Raw genomic sequence first — 19924 nt, 5'->3', positions numbered from 1 at the left:
CAAGTTTCATTTCAATAATTTTTCAAAGAATGTTATATCTGTTTTCACTCTTGTATGCTTTCATACAAGTTTCACACAAGACAGATACAAACTTTATAAGATTTATATATAACTTTTCCATATGAGACTGCCTGATTCTAACTTCCCCTCAACTGAAAAAGCACAGAAAAGATGCTCTCTATAAATATAATGGTTTCTTCTAAACCTGCAGACCTCCTTAAAGCACCTTAAATCAAGTTATTTTGCTAATTTTCTGCTCTGAGTTTTTATTTTTTGACTCTTCTAAAGTAGCTTTGCATGATTCACAGTTCAAAATAATAATTTCTATGCATTTTTAAGGCTCTCAGTTTATTCTGTCTGAAACAAGCTTCCCTCCTTCTCCCTTTAAGACAGTTTTGTTCTGACTGGTTGCTTCTTGTAAACAGAAGCTTTGAGTGGGGTGTCAGTGTGAAAACTTGAAAACTGTATGTCTGAGATTACTATAGTATTAACACTGTGCAGAATGAAGTGTGTGGCTCAAAGAGTTTTATATCCTGGTTGGTCACACGAGCTTCCCGGTGCTGTTCAGTGGGTCATGTCCCCATTTGCTGTCTGGTTAGTTGACCTGGGGGCTTCATTGATCTCTGAATGACTTCTATATAAAGCTGTTAATGTGAGACTGGGGGTTGCCGTGGGGGGAATACTGCCCTGAAACATGGTTACAGGGCCTATTTGAGCCTGTCCCAGCTCACACTGGGCAACAGGCCAGTGTGAGCCTGGTTTGAGGAATTGTTGGTTTTGGTATTTAAATGGGAAGCTCAGATTATCAGCAGGTAGATCCACATATTTGATTTTGGGAGTTTTTTGAGCAGCTGCCAAGTTATTTGTGTTTCACTTGTTAGGCAGATGTATAACCCACTGCAGTAAGGAGTCACTGCCTGGGTGGGGTCTTTCTCTGTGGAGTTCTGTACATGTCCATGTGCCTGCATAGGTTTCCTGTGGGTACTCCAGTTTCTTCCATTAGCCCAAATAAATGCTTGTTAGGTGAACTGAAGAAGCGGAGCTAAAAGGACAAACTCAAGGAAGAAATCTGTCTCATCTTATAGTTCTTTAAAAACATTTTCATAGCTTCACATTAACATTAACATTAACAGTCATTTAACAGTCACAAAGAAAATGAGTCTCCCAACACTTTCAGAATCACCATGATGAGACATTGGAATAGATGCATCAGATAACTTCATTATACTGTGTTACAGAGATGCAGGAAATATTCAGATTCATGGAGAAATAGAAATGCAATGCAAATGCTGAAATTGGCTGCAAAATGTCTTTAAAATCGCTCTATTTAGGAATTTTCAAAAAAAAAAAATTTGCTTAAAGAAAAAATGTTTATGTTAGTCTATGCATATGAGAAATAATATTTACTAAACTTTGTTTGTAGTCGTGTAATTAGATTTCTGTTCAAGTAACAAACTCATCTCTCTGATCTCAGTGCTGTTTCCATAAGCTCATCAGTTACCATCCAAACCTACAGCAAGTGTTCAGCACTGTAACATACAGCTGTTTGTCAGAAATAACAGCAGTAAAGGAAACATGGAAAAGAAAATGAAGGGAAAGAGAGAGAAAGAGAAAGAGAGCGGCACACAACAAGAAATATAAACTAAGAGACAGACAGACACCAAACAGATCCTCTGTGTTAAATAATTCAGCATGTGGTCTCTCTGTGTGTGTGTGTGTGTGTGTGTGTGTGTGTGTGTGTGTGTGTGTGTGTGTGTGTGTGTGTGACAGATGCTTGGTGGTGTAATGTTCAGGTGGCTCAGTTGGCTAGATGGAGTAGTTACTTAATTAAAGTGACTTATATGTAACGCACACTCAAACAGCTATTCATGGTGACACACTCACCCCTGAGTCAGAGCTCACGTCTCATGCTGAACACGGCTGGCATTCTTCTGTAGTTGGAGAGGAAGAAGATAAACAAACCAATATGAAAACCGTCAAAAACAATAATAATGGCCGACAGGATGTTTTAGAGTTGAAGCTAATTAAATTTTCCACCCATCCACTCAAAACTAAAAAAGTCTGGGTCAGTGGGTCATTTAAGACAGATTATTATTCATATCAAAGTTTATGCCAGTCCGTTCAGATATTTTATTTGTACAAGCCTCTGGACAGTAAAAACATTTTGATCCCACATACTGATGCAGTGCAGTGATGAAGCAGTCAGCAGCGTTGCCTCACATTGAGAAAGGTCTGGCTCTAATCTGACATTTATTTATTTGCAAAGACGTTGTTCTCTGGAGTAAGTCTGGAACAGTAAGTCATTTCATTTTCACCAAATTTAGATGCAAAGAGACATTTTTTCCTACAACTCAAAAGCTACTTTTTACCTTTAACATTATAGACAAATCTCAAAGAGATCTCATCAGATCTCTTTTCAACGAGTTTCTTTGTGGTTGGGCAAGTTTCACTCGTCATTTATTTATGTGCAAACTTTTAATCCGTTTTGGTTTGGCCTATTATGTCACAGCCGGGCGACAAAGGCTGTCCCAATTAGGAGGCTGCTCCAAATGCGGCCGACCCATTCTTCATTTCGCCGAATTTCAGGGGGGGTTGGGTGTATCCTCCGTGGCCCAACCTATCCCAGAATTCATAGCGTGGTCCAGCAAATTCCAGTTTCCAACAATGGCGGCAAATACTTAGTTTTAATATTACTCTTATTACTATTTTCAATACTTTTTTATTTAAATCATTATTTATAATATTTTTATAATAATATAAAAATACTTTTAAAATGCAGCAATGGCGGAGGAGCACGACTAAAGAGTTTGAAATATTACTCTTTCTGGGTCACAAAATAAACTTTTAAGATATTTTCAAGAAAGTAGGTTTGTAAACTTCAAATATCTGCTTGATTTATCAAGACATCACATATTACATGTTACCCACCAGCTCGATAGCTGACTGGGTGGTCAAGGCTCACTCGAGCCGGCGAGAACACTGGACTCCCAGCACATTGTTTTCAGACCTGCGCAGTCCTTCGCTACTCAGGTTAAACATGATATATAAATCACTTAGATAACTTAAAAATGCTAGTTTGGCTTTTTTCAGTGTTTCATTTGTTCCTGAGTAAATCGGTTTGGCTGAGATTAAAGTTATAGTTTTCACACATCTGAATAAACGTCAAACAGAAAACTGATTAAACAGAAGTGTGAGATGGTCGAGAATTTACTCACGTCCTGATATATTTTAGTGAGCAAGGAGCAGACAGCTGAGTTTAACTCCACCGAGACAGCTGGTGATACAAATCTCAGCCTCACACTTCCAGCCTTCTCGGTCTTCGAAGGACAAGCCCCACATAGACGCCGAAGGCTGGGTCCTCCGAAGGATGCAGCCCCTGAATTGGGACACAGCCAAGGCTAGACACACAGACATGGAGTATGACTGGTTAGGAGAACAGACGGAACAAACACGGAAACAAGAGTAACTAAACATGAAACACAGGAGGCACAGAAACCAAGAGACTAGAAATTCTAAATAATAATGAAAGCAAAGACTATTAATAATTCAAAAACACTGGGTCACCGACTCAGGACCATGACAGCATCTGAAATGACCAAATTCTACCCTCCTCTCAAATTTAAGCTGAAAGTGAAAGGCCATTATTTTACTTATGTGATGCATCCTGTGGTGACTACAGCGTATTTATGACAGTAGGAGCCTGCAGTGGGCTTATCTAGGCAGAAATCCAACACCATAGGACACACCTGAGGAGGAAGTGACACCTGGTTGCCATGGGCAGCAGGGGATGGGTTAACAAAATGTGATGTAGAGAGTCTGGGAGAGAGCGAGAGAGCAGGAGGATTGTTGGTCCCAAAATATTACAGTGGAAACTTACTGCACATTTTCAAATTGATTTCTTTATTGAAGTTTTTACATCCAGCAAGGTCAGAAAACAGGACCCTGGTCTGGGCAGAGCTGTTTGACTGTAAGAGGACTGATACTCGACCTGTTTTTCTTGGAATTATTTTTCCCCACGACCCCAACTTTTTTTTTTTTTAGATAAACCCGGTGAAGACAAACAGAGGTGATGTGTGCCTGTGATCTGGGAGGAATTTCGTTTGTTAAACATTGAAGATTTTGGAGAATTTTGCAAGAAACTAAAATTCAATGAACATCTGAACAATTTCGAAACATTTCCTCTCATACGTGTGGGTATCGCCTCTAGACCGTTACCTCTGGATATAACTGTGAGCGTGCTTGTAAGTAAGTTTTCACTGTGCACGTGAAGATGTTCAAGCGTCGGGATTATGTGGAGCTTTATGAGAAGGATCAGGCCAAATGGGCGCTGATACGCAACGTCAACACTGCGATGAAACACAGCACTCTGCTGCCGGTATGCTGACACTGCTTGTGTCTTAAGTCTCATGAGTCATAATTACATGGCTTTTATCTGTAGCATTTGTGTTGCTCCCTGCTTTGTTATTTACGTGTGCCTTTTTTCTTATACACGAGAAGAATGCTGATGTAATACTGCAGAACTGTGTGTTAAAATAATTATGCATGGTTTTCTGTTCTGGGTCACTTTTGACTCATGGGTCATCTGAAGAGATCATGTGTGTTTACGTTTTTAACATGGCTGTTTATGTGTGTATACTTCTTTTACTCATGCTTCCCATTTTAGCTTCTCTTCATTCTCTCCCTGTTCAATCCAGAATTTAATTTAGAATCCCCTGCTCATGTACAAAGAGCTGCATTTTAAGCCCCCATCAATAGTATCTTAAAGACCTCATAGTGTTGTACACTGCTCAACACACTAAGGGAATAATTGTCAGTCAGAGTACGCTTCAGTTAAACTTCGTGAGCATTGAGCTGGTCAGTTAAGGGGACTGTTAATGCTGAAAGACAACAATGACACACCCCCCAAAACAGGAACAACTTTACAGGTGGACACCCCCCCGAACCCTACAGAGGTAGCACAGGTATTCCAGCTCCTCCTGGATGGCACATCATTATTGCCGCTCCCAGTAGGTTAGCTGCGTCACTCAGCACAGTCTCAAGTGCATGGAGGAGATTCCAGGAGACAGGGACCGCAGAAGGTCCTCAAGCCATCAGCGGGACCAGTATAAGGTCCTTTGTGACAGGAAGAAAAGGATGAGCACTGGCAGAGCTACAGGCCATTTGTGTGAATGTCTCTGACCACGCAATCAGAAACAAAAGTCATGAGACCTGAGGGCCCATCGTCCTGTAGTGGGCTCTGTGCTCACTGCTCAACACCGTGAAGCCCGCCTGGCATTTTCCATAGAATACCAGTATTGGTAGGTCAACCACTGGAGTCCTGTGCTTTTCACAGATGACAGCAGGGTCATCCTGAGCACGTGTGACAGACATGAAAGGGTCTGGAGAAGCTGTGGAAAACATTAAGATAGCTGTAAAATCATTCAGCACGACTGGTTTGGTATTGGGTCAGTGATGGTCTGGGGAGGCATATCCATGGACGGACACACAGACACTACACGCTAGGCAATATCACCGTGACTGCCATCAGGTATCAGGATGAAGTCCCTGGACTTACTGTCAGACCCTACGCTGCTGTAGTGGGTCCCAGGTTCCTCCTGGTGCACGATACGCCTCATGTGGTGAGAGTATGCCGGCAGCACATGGAGGATGGAGGATCTGATACCACTGAGGAGGAGCCACGCTCAGCTGACTTATATCCAGCTGAGTGAGACGTTATGTTTTGGTCCATCCAACTCTGCCAGGTTGCACCTCAGACTGTCCAGCAGCTCAGCGATGCCCTGATCTGAGGTCAAGATCTGGGAGGAGATCCCAGGACACCATCTATTGTCTCATTAGGAACAGGCCCCGATGTTATCAGGCATGCAAGCTTCTGTAGGCCGTACAAACTACTGAGTACCATTTTAAATGGCTGCAATGAATTTTTGTGAAATTTTAGATTACTGGCTTAACATAAAATCTTTATGTAAATTGGATTAAACCTAAAAACTGGGTCTAGTGGTAACCTACTAGAAACGTCTGGAACTGATTAAAGGTCAGACAGAAACCCTCAAAGCAAAGCAAGGATTGTCAGTCTGCTGCAGGTACTGTATTAAAAGCCAGTCGAGTGTAGAGTAAAGGTATATAAGACACATTATTAAAGAGAAACAGTTCTCAAAGAAACCATAATTTAATTTCACGTACAGAAGCCTGTAACACAGAGATGAAGGTAGAAGTTCTAACTTCTAGGGGGAAAAGCTTTTTATGGCTTTATTTTGGGCCGAAGTCAGCAGATTTTTTTAAACTGTATTATTCGATTTTACTTTTCATTTTATAAATGCAGGTTTTCTGTCTTCATAGCCTTTAAAATAAAAGTTTCAAAGACATTTAAGGATTGCTGCTGTGTGGCAAGATTTGTTTCGAAAGGCTTTGAGGAATTATTTAACCTACAGTCTGATTTCTTCAGACCACGAGCTGGTTCTAAGTTTTGATGAAAAATATTGTTTTTCATGATGAGTTCACATATTAACGCACTTTTCTGTCAATGCTGCTTCACGGTTTCTTTCTGCTTCTGGCTGATTTCTCATGTGATCTGACATTGCTGTTACTCTGACCTTGATACTTACTCTGTTACTCTGACGCTGAATGATTTAACTCCCAAAATCCTAACATCCTGATTTCGGTTTGACTGTCTGACTTCCTTTCAGGGCGACTATGTCTGGTTGGACCTGAAGACTGGTCGGGAGTTTGAGGTGCCGATCGGCGCAGTGGTCAAACTCTGTGACTCCGGACAGATCCAAGTGGTGGACGATGAAGGAAATGTAAGCACTTACATACAAATAAAACTTGTTTTTTAAAGAACATGTCTTGGGAAGCATGTCAGTGTCTAACACTAATCACAGACACCATGTGACCGTTGAGATCATTAAAAACGTTTTTGTTTTTTTTGTTTAGGATCAAAAATGTCCTGAATTTCCAATGTGCTTTCTCAACTTAACTTCCCATCCTCCTTCAGGAGCACTGGATCTCCCCCCAAAATGCCACCAACATCAAGCCAATGCATCCCACCTCCATCCACGGGGTGGAAGACATGATTCGCTTGGGAGACCTCAATGAAGCTGGTATCCTCCGTAACCTGCTCATCAGATACAGAGAAAAACTCATATATGTGAGTATTACTGCAGCGATTACTGCAGGGCTGAGCCTACTGAATCTAGTTTACCCTGGACAGGCTCCCAGTTCCTCACCATTATGGCTACTCTTCACAATTACACTACACTTACAACTTGACTCAAACTGTGGCAGGAAGTAGTGTTTGATATATTAGAAATTGTCATCAGTACTTGGAACCAAGGAGTGACTGAACAGGCTCAGGCAGAAGCAATGCTTAAATATGAAAAGCCTAATTCTGCTCATTAAAGAAACTCTACCAACAACTATGTAGAGTACAAACTAAATCATTCACACTTGTAACCCTCATCCTGCTGGATGGATGGAACTCCAACAATAGAAATACCTTCATTATTTAATCCCTTTAGTACTGTTTAAAAAGATTTTTCTACACAGAGTAACAAATATTTGCTCTTCTGCACTAAAACAAAATTTTATATAAAGTCTTTTCTTAATTTTTTATTTGATTATTTATCCCCTCATCCCCAATGGGTTGCAGCAGATGCCCCTCGCTGAGCCTGGTTCTGCTGGAAGTTATTTCCTGTTAAAAGAGAGTTTTTTCTTCCCACTGTCGTCAAGCGCTCGCTCATAGAGGTTTATCTGACTGGGGTTACTCTGTATTATTGCAGCGTTTTGACTTTACAACATAAAGTGTCTTAAGGCAACTGTCGTTGTGATTTAAAGTTTAAGGCTTTAAAAGGCTTTAAAGTTTAATACAAACCTCATTTTTATATAGAATTTGCTATATCTCATTTATTTTGACCCTACTGCTATATGTTCTGTCTGTTTAAGCAGCTTTTTAACACTTTATTCGTCACCTTACTCTTTTAACTCTCTGTCACTTTTTTCTCACTCCTCTCCTGTCATCATAATACCTTCCTTGCTTTATTTTCTCATTACCTCTGTTTGTTACCCTCCTTTATTTGTTCCTGTTTCTACTGAAGACAAACTGTGGTGGCAGGGTAAGTCAGCCCCTGAAACCCAAGCATAGACAAAGGCTAAAAAATATACAAGGATATGCACCCACTGCATGGATTTAATGCACGCTGCATGGCCTCGATCACAGTATACAGCGTGTTTGCTGCACGTTTCAGTAGACATCATGTATTTGATGGGACTTCTTTTCTTATATGCACTATGGATGGATGTGTCATGTTGGCGCAGGGACTATAGTAACTCACTTTGGCTTAACAGTAACCAAACTGAGAGCTGCACCATGTTTCCAACATGGCTTTCTGTTCTCTTATGGCGAACAATGATACGTTCTCATTGTCATCCTTCAACATCTGAGCTACTCGACCTGTGTCAGCTCATGTACCCACTAACCGGCACCGGCTTGTTGCTCGATCCTTTCGGCAACAGACAGCCGCATGACATTTTTTTGTAATATTTCTGACGTTGTATTGTGGACATTTTACTAAAGGATCTTCGGCTGGCTTCTTTGATAATTTCTCAAATTTAACTGAAAGACTTTAATCTGATATTGACAGGTGCTTTAATCCTTAAACATGAAACATAAAATGCTGACCTGTTCATGGCTGTTCAGTTTTAAGATGTGTTTTTGAACTATTTGTTAGCTTCTTATTACACTTTGCCTTGCTCTGGTTTGGACCCAGGAACTGTCTTTTGACAGTCCTTGGAGGAATTTTCCAAGTATAGCATGTTGAGGAGAAGATGATGTCTGTAGGATTTGTAGTTACTCAGTACTTATCTTCTTTTACACATCAGCTACCAGCAGTGTGAGTCCAAAACATCAACACCTGGGTGACCTAAAAAAAACATAATTTGGTTCATCCTCGTTTTTTCTGTACAGACGTACACAGGCTCCATCCTTGTGGCTGTCAATCCTTACCAGCCGCTGCCCATCTACACGGCTGACCAGATCCGCCTCTACACCAACAAGAAGATCGGTGAAATGCCACCTCATATATTTGCCATTGCTGACAACTGTTACTTCAACATGCAGAGGAACAACCGCGACCAGTGCTGTATCATCAGGTTAGGAAAAGTTCAGACTGCAGGTGGCTCAAATACAAACCAGCAATCATACAGCAAGGATGTGAGTTTTAACCATGCAGACCAAAAGGTTTGTCAGTCAGTCAGATATCTAATATCTAATCTTTTTTATTTTCTATCAAATTATTAAAATTTGTGATTAAAAGAAGAAAAAACAAGAAAAATAAGAAACTGATAAAAATGTAGGTGCTGAAGATCTCGTAGAATCATCAGAAACTTTAAAATGATAAACAACCTCTTGGTCTTTCTTAAACATGATCACATTTTCTCGCTGTTGTTTTGGTTTGATAGTGGTGAATCTGGAGCAGGAAAAACAGAAAGCACCAAACTGATCCTTCAGTTTCTGGCGGCCATCAGTGGTCAACACTCCTGGATAGAGCAGCAGGTCCTGGAGGCAAACCCTATACTAGAAGGTAACACACACACACACACACACACACACACACACACACACACACACACACAGAGAGAGAGAGAGAGAGAAAAGTGATCTTTAACTCATTATCTGGAAGAAAATCTCTATGAAGTAGACAAACTCACAGATGATGTTGTGGATTCACTTTAGCATTTACGTTTAATCTCTCACAGTTGTAACAGAGACATGTTAGTTCAGTAATCTTGCAGCTGAAGGTTTTACAACATCAACACCCGGCAGCACAGACTGAGACTGTGCTGACTACCAAAGTTATTTTTAAACATGTACATTACTTCATTAAAAAATATTCTTCATTAATACAATTTTAAGCTTTACCTGAAAGTTAAAGCTTCAGATAAGATTTACTGGATGTATTATAACAAAATTCAAAATGATCAGAAGAGCAAAACACTGTAAGATAGAGGTCTGCAGTAGTGCAGTGACAGGACAGGTCACATGAAACATCTACCTCCATTTAATTGTTAATTAAATCAGCAGGAATTACTTATAAGATGAAACCAAATTAGCAAGATTAATACGTCGTTCAACATCTTTGGTCAATTCTTTGCCAGTTAGCCATTCATTGTGATCAAAAATCAACTCTATTTGGCTTAAATGTTGGGCAAAATGATAAAATGTGACCCCGTGATTCTTTGTGCATAAGCCAATCTACTTTATAGCCGTCATGATAAAAGCAGGCAACCTATTACGTATGTGCAGTGCACTGTGAGTGCAAAGCAGGCGTCATTTACACTTCAATCCAGCATTGCGTGAATGTCTCACCTGAGAGAAAGACGATCGTGAAACAACACACCACGCTACATGCTCACATGTCTGAGTCTCCTCTCATATTTCAGTGAATCTACTGAAAACACACAGTGAAAACATTTACAGCCAAGAAAGAAGATAATTCCTAAAGAGTCTCCATTAAGATTCCCAGTGGGCAATCAGACCTTGACAGAAATGTCTTTTGCATTGTTGGTGTTTTCTGTTTTTCTTCCAGCCTTTGGAAACGCAAAAACGATCCGCAATGACAACTCATCTCGTTTTGGGAAATACATTGACATCCATTTCAACAAGCGAGGAGCCATAGAAGGAGCCAAGATAGAGCAGTACCTGCTGGAGAAATCCCGAGTCTGTCGACAGGTAAGTCCGAAGCTGATCAGCTCAAAGTTAAACTCCTGAGCATTTTCTCAGTAACTAACTGTGACATAAAAAACGTCATTCTGTTTATCATCTTGACTTAAAGTAAAACAAAATACCCAAAAGTCAGTTCTATCTTATGATGAATTAATCCCTGCAGTCTGCGAAGCCTTACCTTATCTTTTATAATATGTAGTGGTGTAACACTGATTTGACTTTTCTCCTCTCTCTACAGGCCTACGATGAGAGAAACTACCACATCTTCTACTGTATGCTGAAGGGAATGACTGTCGATGAGAAGAAGAAACTGGGGCTGAGCAAAGCCACAGACTACACCTACCTGACCATCGTGAGTTACTGTCTCACGCTGCGTAATTGGCTGATCAGTCGCCTTATCGGTCAAGAGGAGCTTTGATCTTTACAGCTGTTGAATAGTCTCTTATTAGGGGATCGTGCCAATCAGGAAAACAGAGATTATATCAAATAAAAATAGGATTAAAAAAAAGTAAATAAAATATGAAAAGACAAAGACTTTGTTCTGATCCCCATCCATCCCTCCGTCTCTTTGCAGGGTAACTGTACCGTTTGTGATGGCCGAAACGATATGAAGGAGTACTCCAACATCCGCTCTGCAATGAAGGTACTAACGTGTGTGCTGCTTTACCTAAAGTTAATATTGTGTATTCAACTATTTAAATATCACCAACATACTGTTTTTATCATCTTATATTTGAAAGACACTGAAAGGTAATGATTGTTGCTTGGGTCTGTTTGCTCAGGTGCTGATGTTCACTGACAAGGAGAACTGGGAGATTTCTAAGCTGCTGGCTGCTATACTGCACATGGGAAACCTGAGATACGAGGGTAACGTGAAAAATATTACCAGAAAAGGAATTTACTGTTTACTCGTCCGCTGTGTTTAGCTTCCTGTAGCCATGTTTCCTTATGAGTATTGTTCTTAGTGTCCAGTCCTTGCAGTCCACACAAGTACAGACATAATTAACACCTCGTAAAAAATATCTGTGATTTTAATTTTATTTATAAAGAAAACTTCTTTAGACACTCTGTTGATCTTTGACCTTTCAGCACGCACCTATGACAACCTTGATGCCTGTGAGGTGGTGCGGAGCCCTCATCTCACTACTTCTGCCACACTACTAGAGGTGACACACACACACACACACCTTTTCATCCTCTTTCATCCTGTTTTGCTTTTCTTGCCCCTCCTTCTTTTGATTAGATGCCCCTCATACACAGATGGATGGGCAACAAGTGGGCGGGACTTCTATATTCACACCCATAGTTTTGTACCTACGTCCACTGCCTTCATTATTTAAAAACTCTGGTGAAGTTTAATATGATCATCCACCACTGTGACAGTATATATATGATAGAAAATAAATAATAGTAGAACTGGCCAGCAGTTTCACCCTAATTTAAAGATCCCATTGTGCTCAGACACATTATCCACCCACCCTTCTTTCTTTTAGTCTAATCTAGCAGTGTCACTGTTCAGTGACACTCAAATCAAACCTCCATTCAGGTGTTAATAAAAGCAGTTTTACGCTATTATTTCACAGTACTTCAAAACCGTAAATTTGATTGGATGTTTTGGAGATTCATTGAGGAGCTCCTGTGTTTATGTGTCTCTGTGTGTTAAGGTGGACGTTAAGGATCTGATGAACTGTCTGACCAGCCGAACACTCATCACCAGAGGAGAGACGGTCTCCACCCCTCTCAGCATGGAACAAGCTCTGGATGTACGGGACGCTTTTGTTAAGGTACAGCTCATAATTATCACACTTTATTCATTTAAGTTAATGAACTAAAGGGGTTAAAAGCCCCACGTAGCAGAGATGATAAAAGAGAATAAGTTGAGATTGTCCAACACAGACTCTGGTGTGAACCTTTTCATTGTATTTCCTTTCCTTTAACACATTTTCAGAGCCATTCAAATACTTTAAGTATCTTACATCCTGCCATGTTTCATTTCGACCTGCAGGTTTGCAGAATAATGGTTTTCTTCACTGCCTCTTCCAACACATTTTTGCATTTCCACCAAGAAGTGGAATGAGACTGAGACAGTGATCAACACGCACATAATATCTCTACTAGAGATCCAATCCCTCATTGGGGACCTTTAATGTGTTGGACTGTGACTTTGTCTGTGTGTGCGCGCAGGGTATTTACGGTCGCTTGTTTGTGTGGATCGTGGAAAAGATCAATGCAGCCATTTATAAGCCTCCGTCATCTCAGCCCAAAGCGCTCAGACGCTCCATCGGACTCCTGGACATCTTTGGCTTTGAAAACTTCACAGTAAACAGGTACATTACACACTAACTCTCACATAGTGATGCTGTCCACCCTACCCACTAAATCTTTGTTCTGAGGGGTTTCCAAAGCCAGCTACAAATCCCTTGTGAGTGAAGTGTAACGTCCACAGAGGCATTCATATGTACCCTTTGCCCTCCTGGTCTTCAGGTGAGGTGCTCACTAATAGCTTTAAATATCACCGCCCACACCCATGTGACCTGCCTCTAAATGATCACCATGAATGCATGAAAAATAACACAACACATGTATTGTGTTATAGCTAATGAGAGATGCTAACAAGTACTTTCTGTTGAAACTGGCACATATTTTATACCCTGTGTGGTTTTTATTAAATACCTAATTTAAAAAGTTTGTTCTTATGCCTGTGGCATTGTTTATGTATTTATTTTGTGAAACCCACTGGCATCACTACATATTGAGTTTAACTGAACTATTCTGTCAGCATTGTCAGCTTTTCCGTCACTTCTCGTCCTCGTTCCTGCAGCTTCGAGCAGCTGTGCATAAACTTTGCCAACGAGAACCTGCAGCAGTTCTTCGTGCGTCATGTGTTCAAGCTAGAGCAGGAGGAGTACAACCTGGAGAACATCAACTGGCAGCACATTGAGTTCACAGACAACCAGGACGCTCTGGACATGATCGCCATCAAACCCATGAACATCATCTCACTCATCGACGAGGAGAGCAAATTTCCGAAGGTATGCGCTCCCATATTTGTCTCACCTGGTCTTTGATTCCCCAAAGTTCAGCTCTGTAATGATGACGGTATACGTGCACCAGCAGTGGAGCATTTAGCAACCAAAGAACCAGAAATTCTCTGCAGGAGCTGAAGGACACCAGAAGCATTTAAAAAAAGAGTTGCTACACAACTGTTGTACAGCTCTCGGGACAAGAGAAGCAGAAACACTGTGCTCCTTACAAACTGAGCAGAAACATGGCTACTGTGACAGCTTCTATTGGTTCATGGAGTCTGCGTTTTGAAGAATGTAAGGAAACCTGGCAATCAAGTGTGGCATGAAGCGGACTGGACACCTTAAGCTCCTCCCACAGGAACCAACCATGTATGCGGTTCTCAGTTCACTCACACAGGTGACATTTTCTATAGAAGAGTTCCCACACATAAAACACAAACACAAAAGTTCATGATGTCCTAATTGTTGTCAACCAGACCGACCTTCCAATAGACCTAATTTCCATCAACTTGTCAAATTTCAAAATCCACCTAATATCAAAAGATTTGGAAATCTCCCGTTTCCTGTTTGACTTCCTGGATCTGTAACATAGTGGTGACATGGAGCCTACAACTACTGTCAGTAAAATTAATATAGATTAATAGAGGAATAGATTTTAATGTTGGCCCAAATGAGTTATTTATATTGTATGAAAATGATGACGACATGGATGCTGGGGAACTTTACCACCACATATTAGGACACATTTGTTTAACTTGGCTAAGACTTGGAGGAGATCAGTGAAAAAATGGCGCACAAAACACTGGCTTTACATTCACAGATGGAGCAACACTGTATTTTGCCTTCTTGATGTAACAGAATAATGAAAATTGAGTCTGTTGAATGGTTATCTGTCAGATATTTCCATTAAACACAGCAAACTGCACACTTGGCAGTTAAAATAACAATAGATCTGTATGTTTTTTTAACAAGAATCATCCACTTTACAGCTCATATAAACGGGGAAACTATCCATAGAAACTAAAAACCTTTTGTTTTTTACCAGGTTTTAAACTTGTTTTTAAATGTAAAGCGTCCTGAGGCATAGCAGCCTAAGCAGCACTGAATCACAGCATGCTGGACACTGTTTTCACTACAACTCCAACAAACAGTGTGCGGGAGATTTTAGTCAATAAGGTGTCAGCAGCTTGTTCACAGCTTGTTTCTGCTGCCGCCATGTGGCCTAAAGACTCGAAGCCTTGTTTTTTAAACTAAACTCTCACATTTTCCTGCCTGTCTCCTGCAGGGCACAGACACCACCATGCTCAACAAGCTGAACTTTCAGCATAAACTCAACACAAACTACATCCCTCCAAAGAACAACTATGAGACTCAGTTTGGCATCCAACACTTTGCTGGAGTGGTTTACTATGAAACAAGAGGTCAGAGTCACTTCACACACACCACATCACTAAAAGATGCAGTTACTACAAGTTTCCCGTTGTTTGAATGTACAGTAAAAGAGATTTTATGAAGCCAGTCAGGATGGTTTTCTGATCTCTGGCTAAATAAAACTACCAAAACGACATACAGCCTAAAATCCTGCATTTAAATTCTTTGACCAAAGTTTCACCTAATGAGCTCATTGTATGTACAAGTATCGCACCTGACCATGTTTTTCTAGTCTATGTCAAAGTGAGAGCGCACAGCTCTGGCTGTGGGCATCAAAGCTCCACCAACCTGCACTTTAACCCTTCTGTTTATGACTTTAGTGGTTCATATTCAAAGGTCAAATTCATGCAGAGTCACAAGAGTCACTGGTTTAAACCTGAAACTGATGCGGGATGGATGTTTGCTCGAAATCGTGTGCAGTGGTGGGCTTTGTATGTTTGCTGCCTGTAGCCGTGTGTCTTGATCTTTATCCCATTAGCCGGAGTGTGTATTTAAAACATGCTGAAATAGAAATAACAGCATGGAAGCACCACTTCCACTTAAAAATGTTTTACTAAGTCAGAGCTGAAAACATTTCTTCAAACCTATTACTGAAACTTATAACTGGAAGTTTCTTCACTGGATTTGGGCCCAAATTACACATTTCTATAGATCCACATGTCAGTTCTCAGGAAATCATAAATTTAATCTTTTATGTCTTTTTCATGAATGTTTTTATGTCAGATCTTGTACAATTATTATAATTTTTTTTAAACTCCTTTAAACTTCTACAAATACATCGTAATCACCACTGACAAATAAATGTCGTAAAGTCAAATTAGCAATGTTTAAACCTTTGATGTTTCCAAGATGTTGACTTGTGTGTCCTGCAGGTTTCCTGGAGAAGAACAGGGACACTTTGTATGGCGACATCATTCAGCTGGTTCACTCCTCCAAAAACAAGTTCATCAAACAAATCTTCCAGGCTGACGTAGCTATGGTAACACACACACACACACACACACACACACACACACACACACACACACACACACACACAAACATGTATTAAGGAAATTAACTAGAAGACCATTGTCAGGCCTGTGTGACCACACCAGAACTATCACCAACCAGGCCCTGAACTGGAACTTAAACTAAACACTTGATTGGTGGATGCTGAGTGAGGAAGCATTACAGCAGGTTGTGTTTCTCTGTGTTTGTTAGTGTAACAATTTGCAGAATTAATAACTTACTAACTTGTTCAAAGCAGATCCTGCTTTCCCTTATTTCTGTCATACTGTTACTCTGGTGAAAAGCATAAAACATGACTAGAGTTTCAAATAAACAGGCCCTGGTGTCTTATACTAGGCACATGGGCCCCACCCACCTGCTTTTTGTAAGGGTCAACCAATGAGAAGAAGGCAGCCATAATCAAGACCCACTATATCAAAAATAAGGATTTGTTTGAGCTATGAGAACCCAAGGATGGAAATAAACCGAAGACGTCCACTTTAGGATTTGTGTTACTAAATTTACATTTACTTTTCAGATCAGATGTAGACAGTATTTAGATGCTGTGGGAAAACCACAAACCTGGCAACTCTGATAACAGCGAGTGTGCTCTCTGGGTCCCTGAATGCAGTGGTACCCCATCTAGGAACCTCCTGACTGAGTGACACGTTAATTTGAGAACTGCAGAAAGTTTTTCTGAGTTGTTCTTCTCCTGCATGCTGTTGTTTACTTGCATGTTTCTCTTTGAAGTCCAGCCCAAAATAACATGTATGACTTCTTTGTCTTCCCTCCCTGTGTGTCTCTTTGTTTGCATTTGCATGTCTGTGTGCTGCTTCTGCCAGTTTCTGTGTGGTTACGCTCCTGTTAGTTCAGCCACAGCTCCCTCCAAGGTAAAAATGAGAAATCAAACATCCCAGCGCTGCATTTTCATCCTCTTCATTTTACCATCTTCTTCCATTTCATTGATTCCTCTCTGACTTCAAACATGGTCTGAACATCCCATAGCTCACATACGTTTGTCATAGCTGAATGAGATTCAACCAAAAGGCAGTGGAGAAATATTAGAAAGTTTTTCTCTTTATACAAAGCTCAGTTTGCTCTGTGCTCACGAAACTCTGGTAAGAACTTTTGTTTCTCAAATTTCGCTCTTTATCATCATCATCATCATCATCATTTATTATTATTATTATTATTATTATTATTATTATTATTGATTCTCCGGTAGCCTTACAAGTTGTCGTGTGTGTTGAAATAGTCAAACTATGGCTGCAATAAGCTGTAACTATTAATGGACAGTAACGTGATTATTTTTTAGACTTTTAATTTTAAATAATATAATGTTGCTGAATAATATTAAAATTATTTTAAAATCTTTATTTATTTTATTTTCATCAGCTTATTCATAGTCTGGAGGAAAATATCGCAATTTTTTTTTAAAATTAGGTCTCAAAACTCAAGAAATTTCTTTAAATATACAAATAACCAGAATGTTATTGTTGTTTTTAAAATCAAATTGTTGTGTGATGCCATTTTACTTTAATTTAAATGATGTGATTAATTTAAATAAGTTTTATAATAATTTTAAAAACAGGCCTAAAACAGTTTTCTCTGGCTGAGCTGATTGATGCTTCAGTTAATTGATTGCAGCTCCTTCCTTGTGAAGCAGTCGCTGCTCAGTCAGCAGGTTTGACTGAGTGAAGCTGAAGCGTCAAACTTTGCTGTTCAGAGAGGAAAGAGGTTGGTGTCCGAGCTCAGGAAGAGCAGGAGGAGTCCTCATTGTTTCTAACAGGGTTGTTGCTGTGTGTGTGTGTGTGTGTGTGTGTGTGTTTTTAGGGAGCAGAAACCAGGAAGCGTTCGCCCACCCTGAGCAGCCAGTTTAAAAGATCTCTGGAGCTGCTGATGAGAACTCTGAGCGTCTGTCAGCCGTTCTTCGTCCGCTGCATCAAACCCAATGAATACAAGAAGCCGATGGTGAGTCTGACACGCTGTCCGCAGATAGAAGTCGAGGTTAAAACATGCAGTTACTGGAAGACTGCAGTCACAGGGAGGCAAAACATGGCTTTGCTTAGTTCAGTGTTGAGATGAATTACGAAGGTAAAAGGTAAAAAAGGTTGATTCAGAAGTTAATGGACATTAGAAACTCTGCTGCAGAGGAGGCACACTTTAGTTATGAAGAAGTTGTAGAGGTTAACATGATATAGTGAAATAGTAAATAGTATTTTTACTTCGTTTTGCATTAGAAAACTTATTTAAAAATTTTTTCGGTCCAACCCTGCAGATACCTGATAAACTACAAACCTGTTTTTATGCTTTGTACCTTTCATAGTGTGCAAGGTTTTCTTTGTTTTCCTTCCTGTCATTAAAACATATTGGAGTCATCCTCACGAGCAAAATTGCATGAAAAAGTTTTTAATCAATTAGATTAAAAACTTAATCGATAGAAATGGATCAAATCTGCTTCTGCTTGTTTTTCTCTCTGTAAATCTCATTCCCATAACTTAATTTCCCTCCGTATTTTCCCATGGCTCTCCACTCTCTCCATGTCTGACCGTTACCACAGCCGCTGTGACAAATAAAGATTATGTCTTTAAATTCAGGCTGTGCTGTAGCTGAAAGTTTGAGGGGAGTTTATGTTACAGTGCAGCACAAACGTTTGGACCTGACCTGTATCCTGAGTTCAGTTCATATGTTTATGTATCCTGGCAGAATTTTTTCAGAAAATATGAATGATGCTACAAAAATGTTTTTCATTCATGGTTGGTGGTTTCAGTAAAATCATTTATTATTTTTAAGTGTTGGCATGATACCATCCACATATGCTGACACACACAGGTTTAAATGACTACTAAAGATGATCGTTCTCACCTGTGATCTGTTTGCTTGTAATGAGGTCGGTGAGTTTCTGGGCTCCTGCACGTTTCCAGTGCTGCACTGATGTTGGACTTCTCAAAGGATCTGCTGGAGAACATAGTTGAACTTTATAAAACAGGAAACGGATATGAAAATATAATCAGGGAAATGAGAATGCCGGTCAGCAGAGTTCAAACTGTAATTAAGAAGCTGAAAATGAGTGATGAAGAAAAAGCCACAACCTCATCTGACAAACAGGACTGTTTGAGAGAAAGTGGAGTGGCTGTTAAGCTGCACAATGAGGAGTAAAAATGGGGAAATGATTAATGGGTTACTTAACTGTAGAAAAATAAAAGTACGTAGTGATCTAAAGGAGTTTCATGTTGATAGATTAAATAAAATATCCCAGTTCGCCCGTCATGTCTTCTCTCAACTGCCTCAAAGTACCAAATCTTTGCAGCTATGACCTTTAACCTTTCTCAGCTTCTTCAGCCAAAGCTGGGACTTTGTCAAAAAACTGTTCATGTTTGTCTGCAGCTGTTTGACAGGGAGCTGTGTGTGCGTCAGCTGAGGTACTCGGGTATGATGGAGACCATCCGAATCCGCCGTGCTGGATATCCCATCCGCTACACCTTCGTGGAGTTCGTCGACCGCTACCGGGTGCTCATGCCTGGAGTCAAACCGGCGTACAAACAGGTAGAGTGACTACAGGTGTGTTGATGGGTCTGGTAGACGCACCGTATTATTGGGTGTTTTAAATCAACACACCCAGAATAATTTATGTATTCCCAACTCCAGGTACTCCAGCTTCTCTTTTTTTTTATTGGAAAACGTGGCAAAAAAGTAAAGATCAAAAAATATTCATCAAATATAAATGAAGCAAAGTTTCTCATCACCGTTGACGTCCAGT

The 19924-nt window shown here is 40.2% G+C and overlaps 1 protein-coding gene across 6 annotated transcripts in view; it reads left to right on the top strand.

Annotated features, from left to right (window-relative positions):
* The window catches only part of LOC147315149 (unconventional myosin-VIIa-like), a 58344-nt gene that overhangs the window by 11534 nt on the left and 26886 nt on the right, over positions 1–19924 (top strand). For 2 of the 6 annotated variants that reach the window (XM_086262407.1, XM_086262403.1), the window contains 18 exons: positions 6684–6797; positions 6992–7144; positions 8091–8108; positions 8960–9144; positions 9454–9575; positions 10581–10723; positions 10956–11069; positions 11292–11360; positions 11500–11584; positions 11807–11883; positions 12382–12501; positions 12902–13044; positions 13539–13749; positions 15029–15164; positions 16047–16153; positions 17007–17054; positions 17998–18135; positions 19552–19710. In XM_086262407.1, coding sequence (XP_086118533.1) covers positions 6684–6797; positions 6992–7144; positions 8091–8108; positions 8960–9144; positions 9454–9575; positions 10581–10723; positions 10956–11069; positions 11292–11360; positions 11500–11584; positions 11807–11883; positions 12382–12501; positions 12902–13044; positions 13539–13749; positions 15029–15164; positions 16047–16153; positions 17007–17054; positions 17998–18135; positions 19552–19710 — 2142 coding nt within the window. Of the gene's footprint in view, positions 1–3949; positions 4376–6683; positions 6798–6991; positions 7145–8090; positions 8109–8959; positions 9145–9453; positions 9576–10580; positions 10724–10955; positions 11070–11291; positions 11361–11499; positions 11585–11806; positions 11884–12381; positions 12502–12901; positions 13045–13538; positions 13750–15028; positions 15165–16046; positions 16154–17006; positions 17055–17997; positions 18136–19551; positions 19711–19924 lie in introns of those variants that run through there. The other 4 variants (XM_086262408.1, XM_086262404.1, XM_086262405.1 and 1 more) reach the window with 4 other exon arrangements.

The sequence above is a fragment of the Aulonocara sp. 'chitande type north' Nkhata Bay genome, linkage group LG14 (assembly GCF_057382095.1).
Source record: "Aulonocara sp. 'chitande type north' Nkhata Bay isolate Kocher_YH1m ecotype deep benthic linkage group LG14, A_spYH_male_GT1.1, whole genome shotgun sequence".
Lineage (NCBI taxonomy): Eukaryota > Metazoa > Chordata > Actinopteri > Cichliformes > Cichlidae > Aulonocara > Aulonocara sp. 'chitande type north' Nkhata Bay.
The sequence above is the reverse complement of the archived record's forward strand: the minus strand, read 5'-3'. Positions and strand labels throughout refer to the sequence as shown.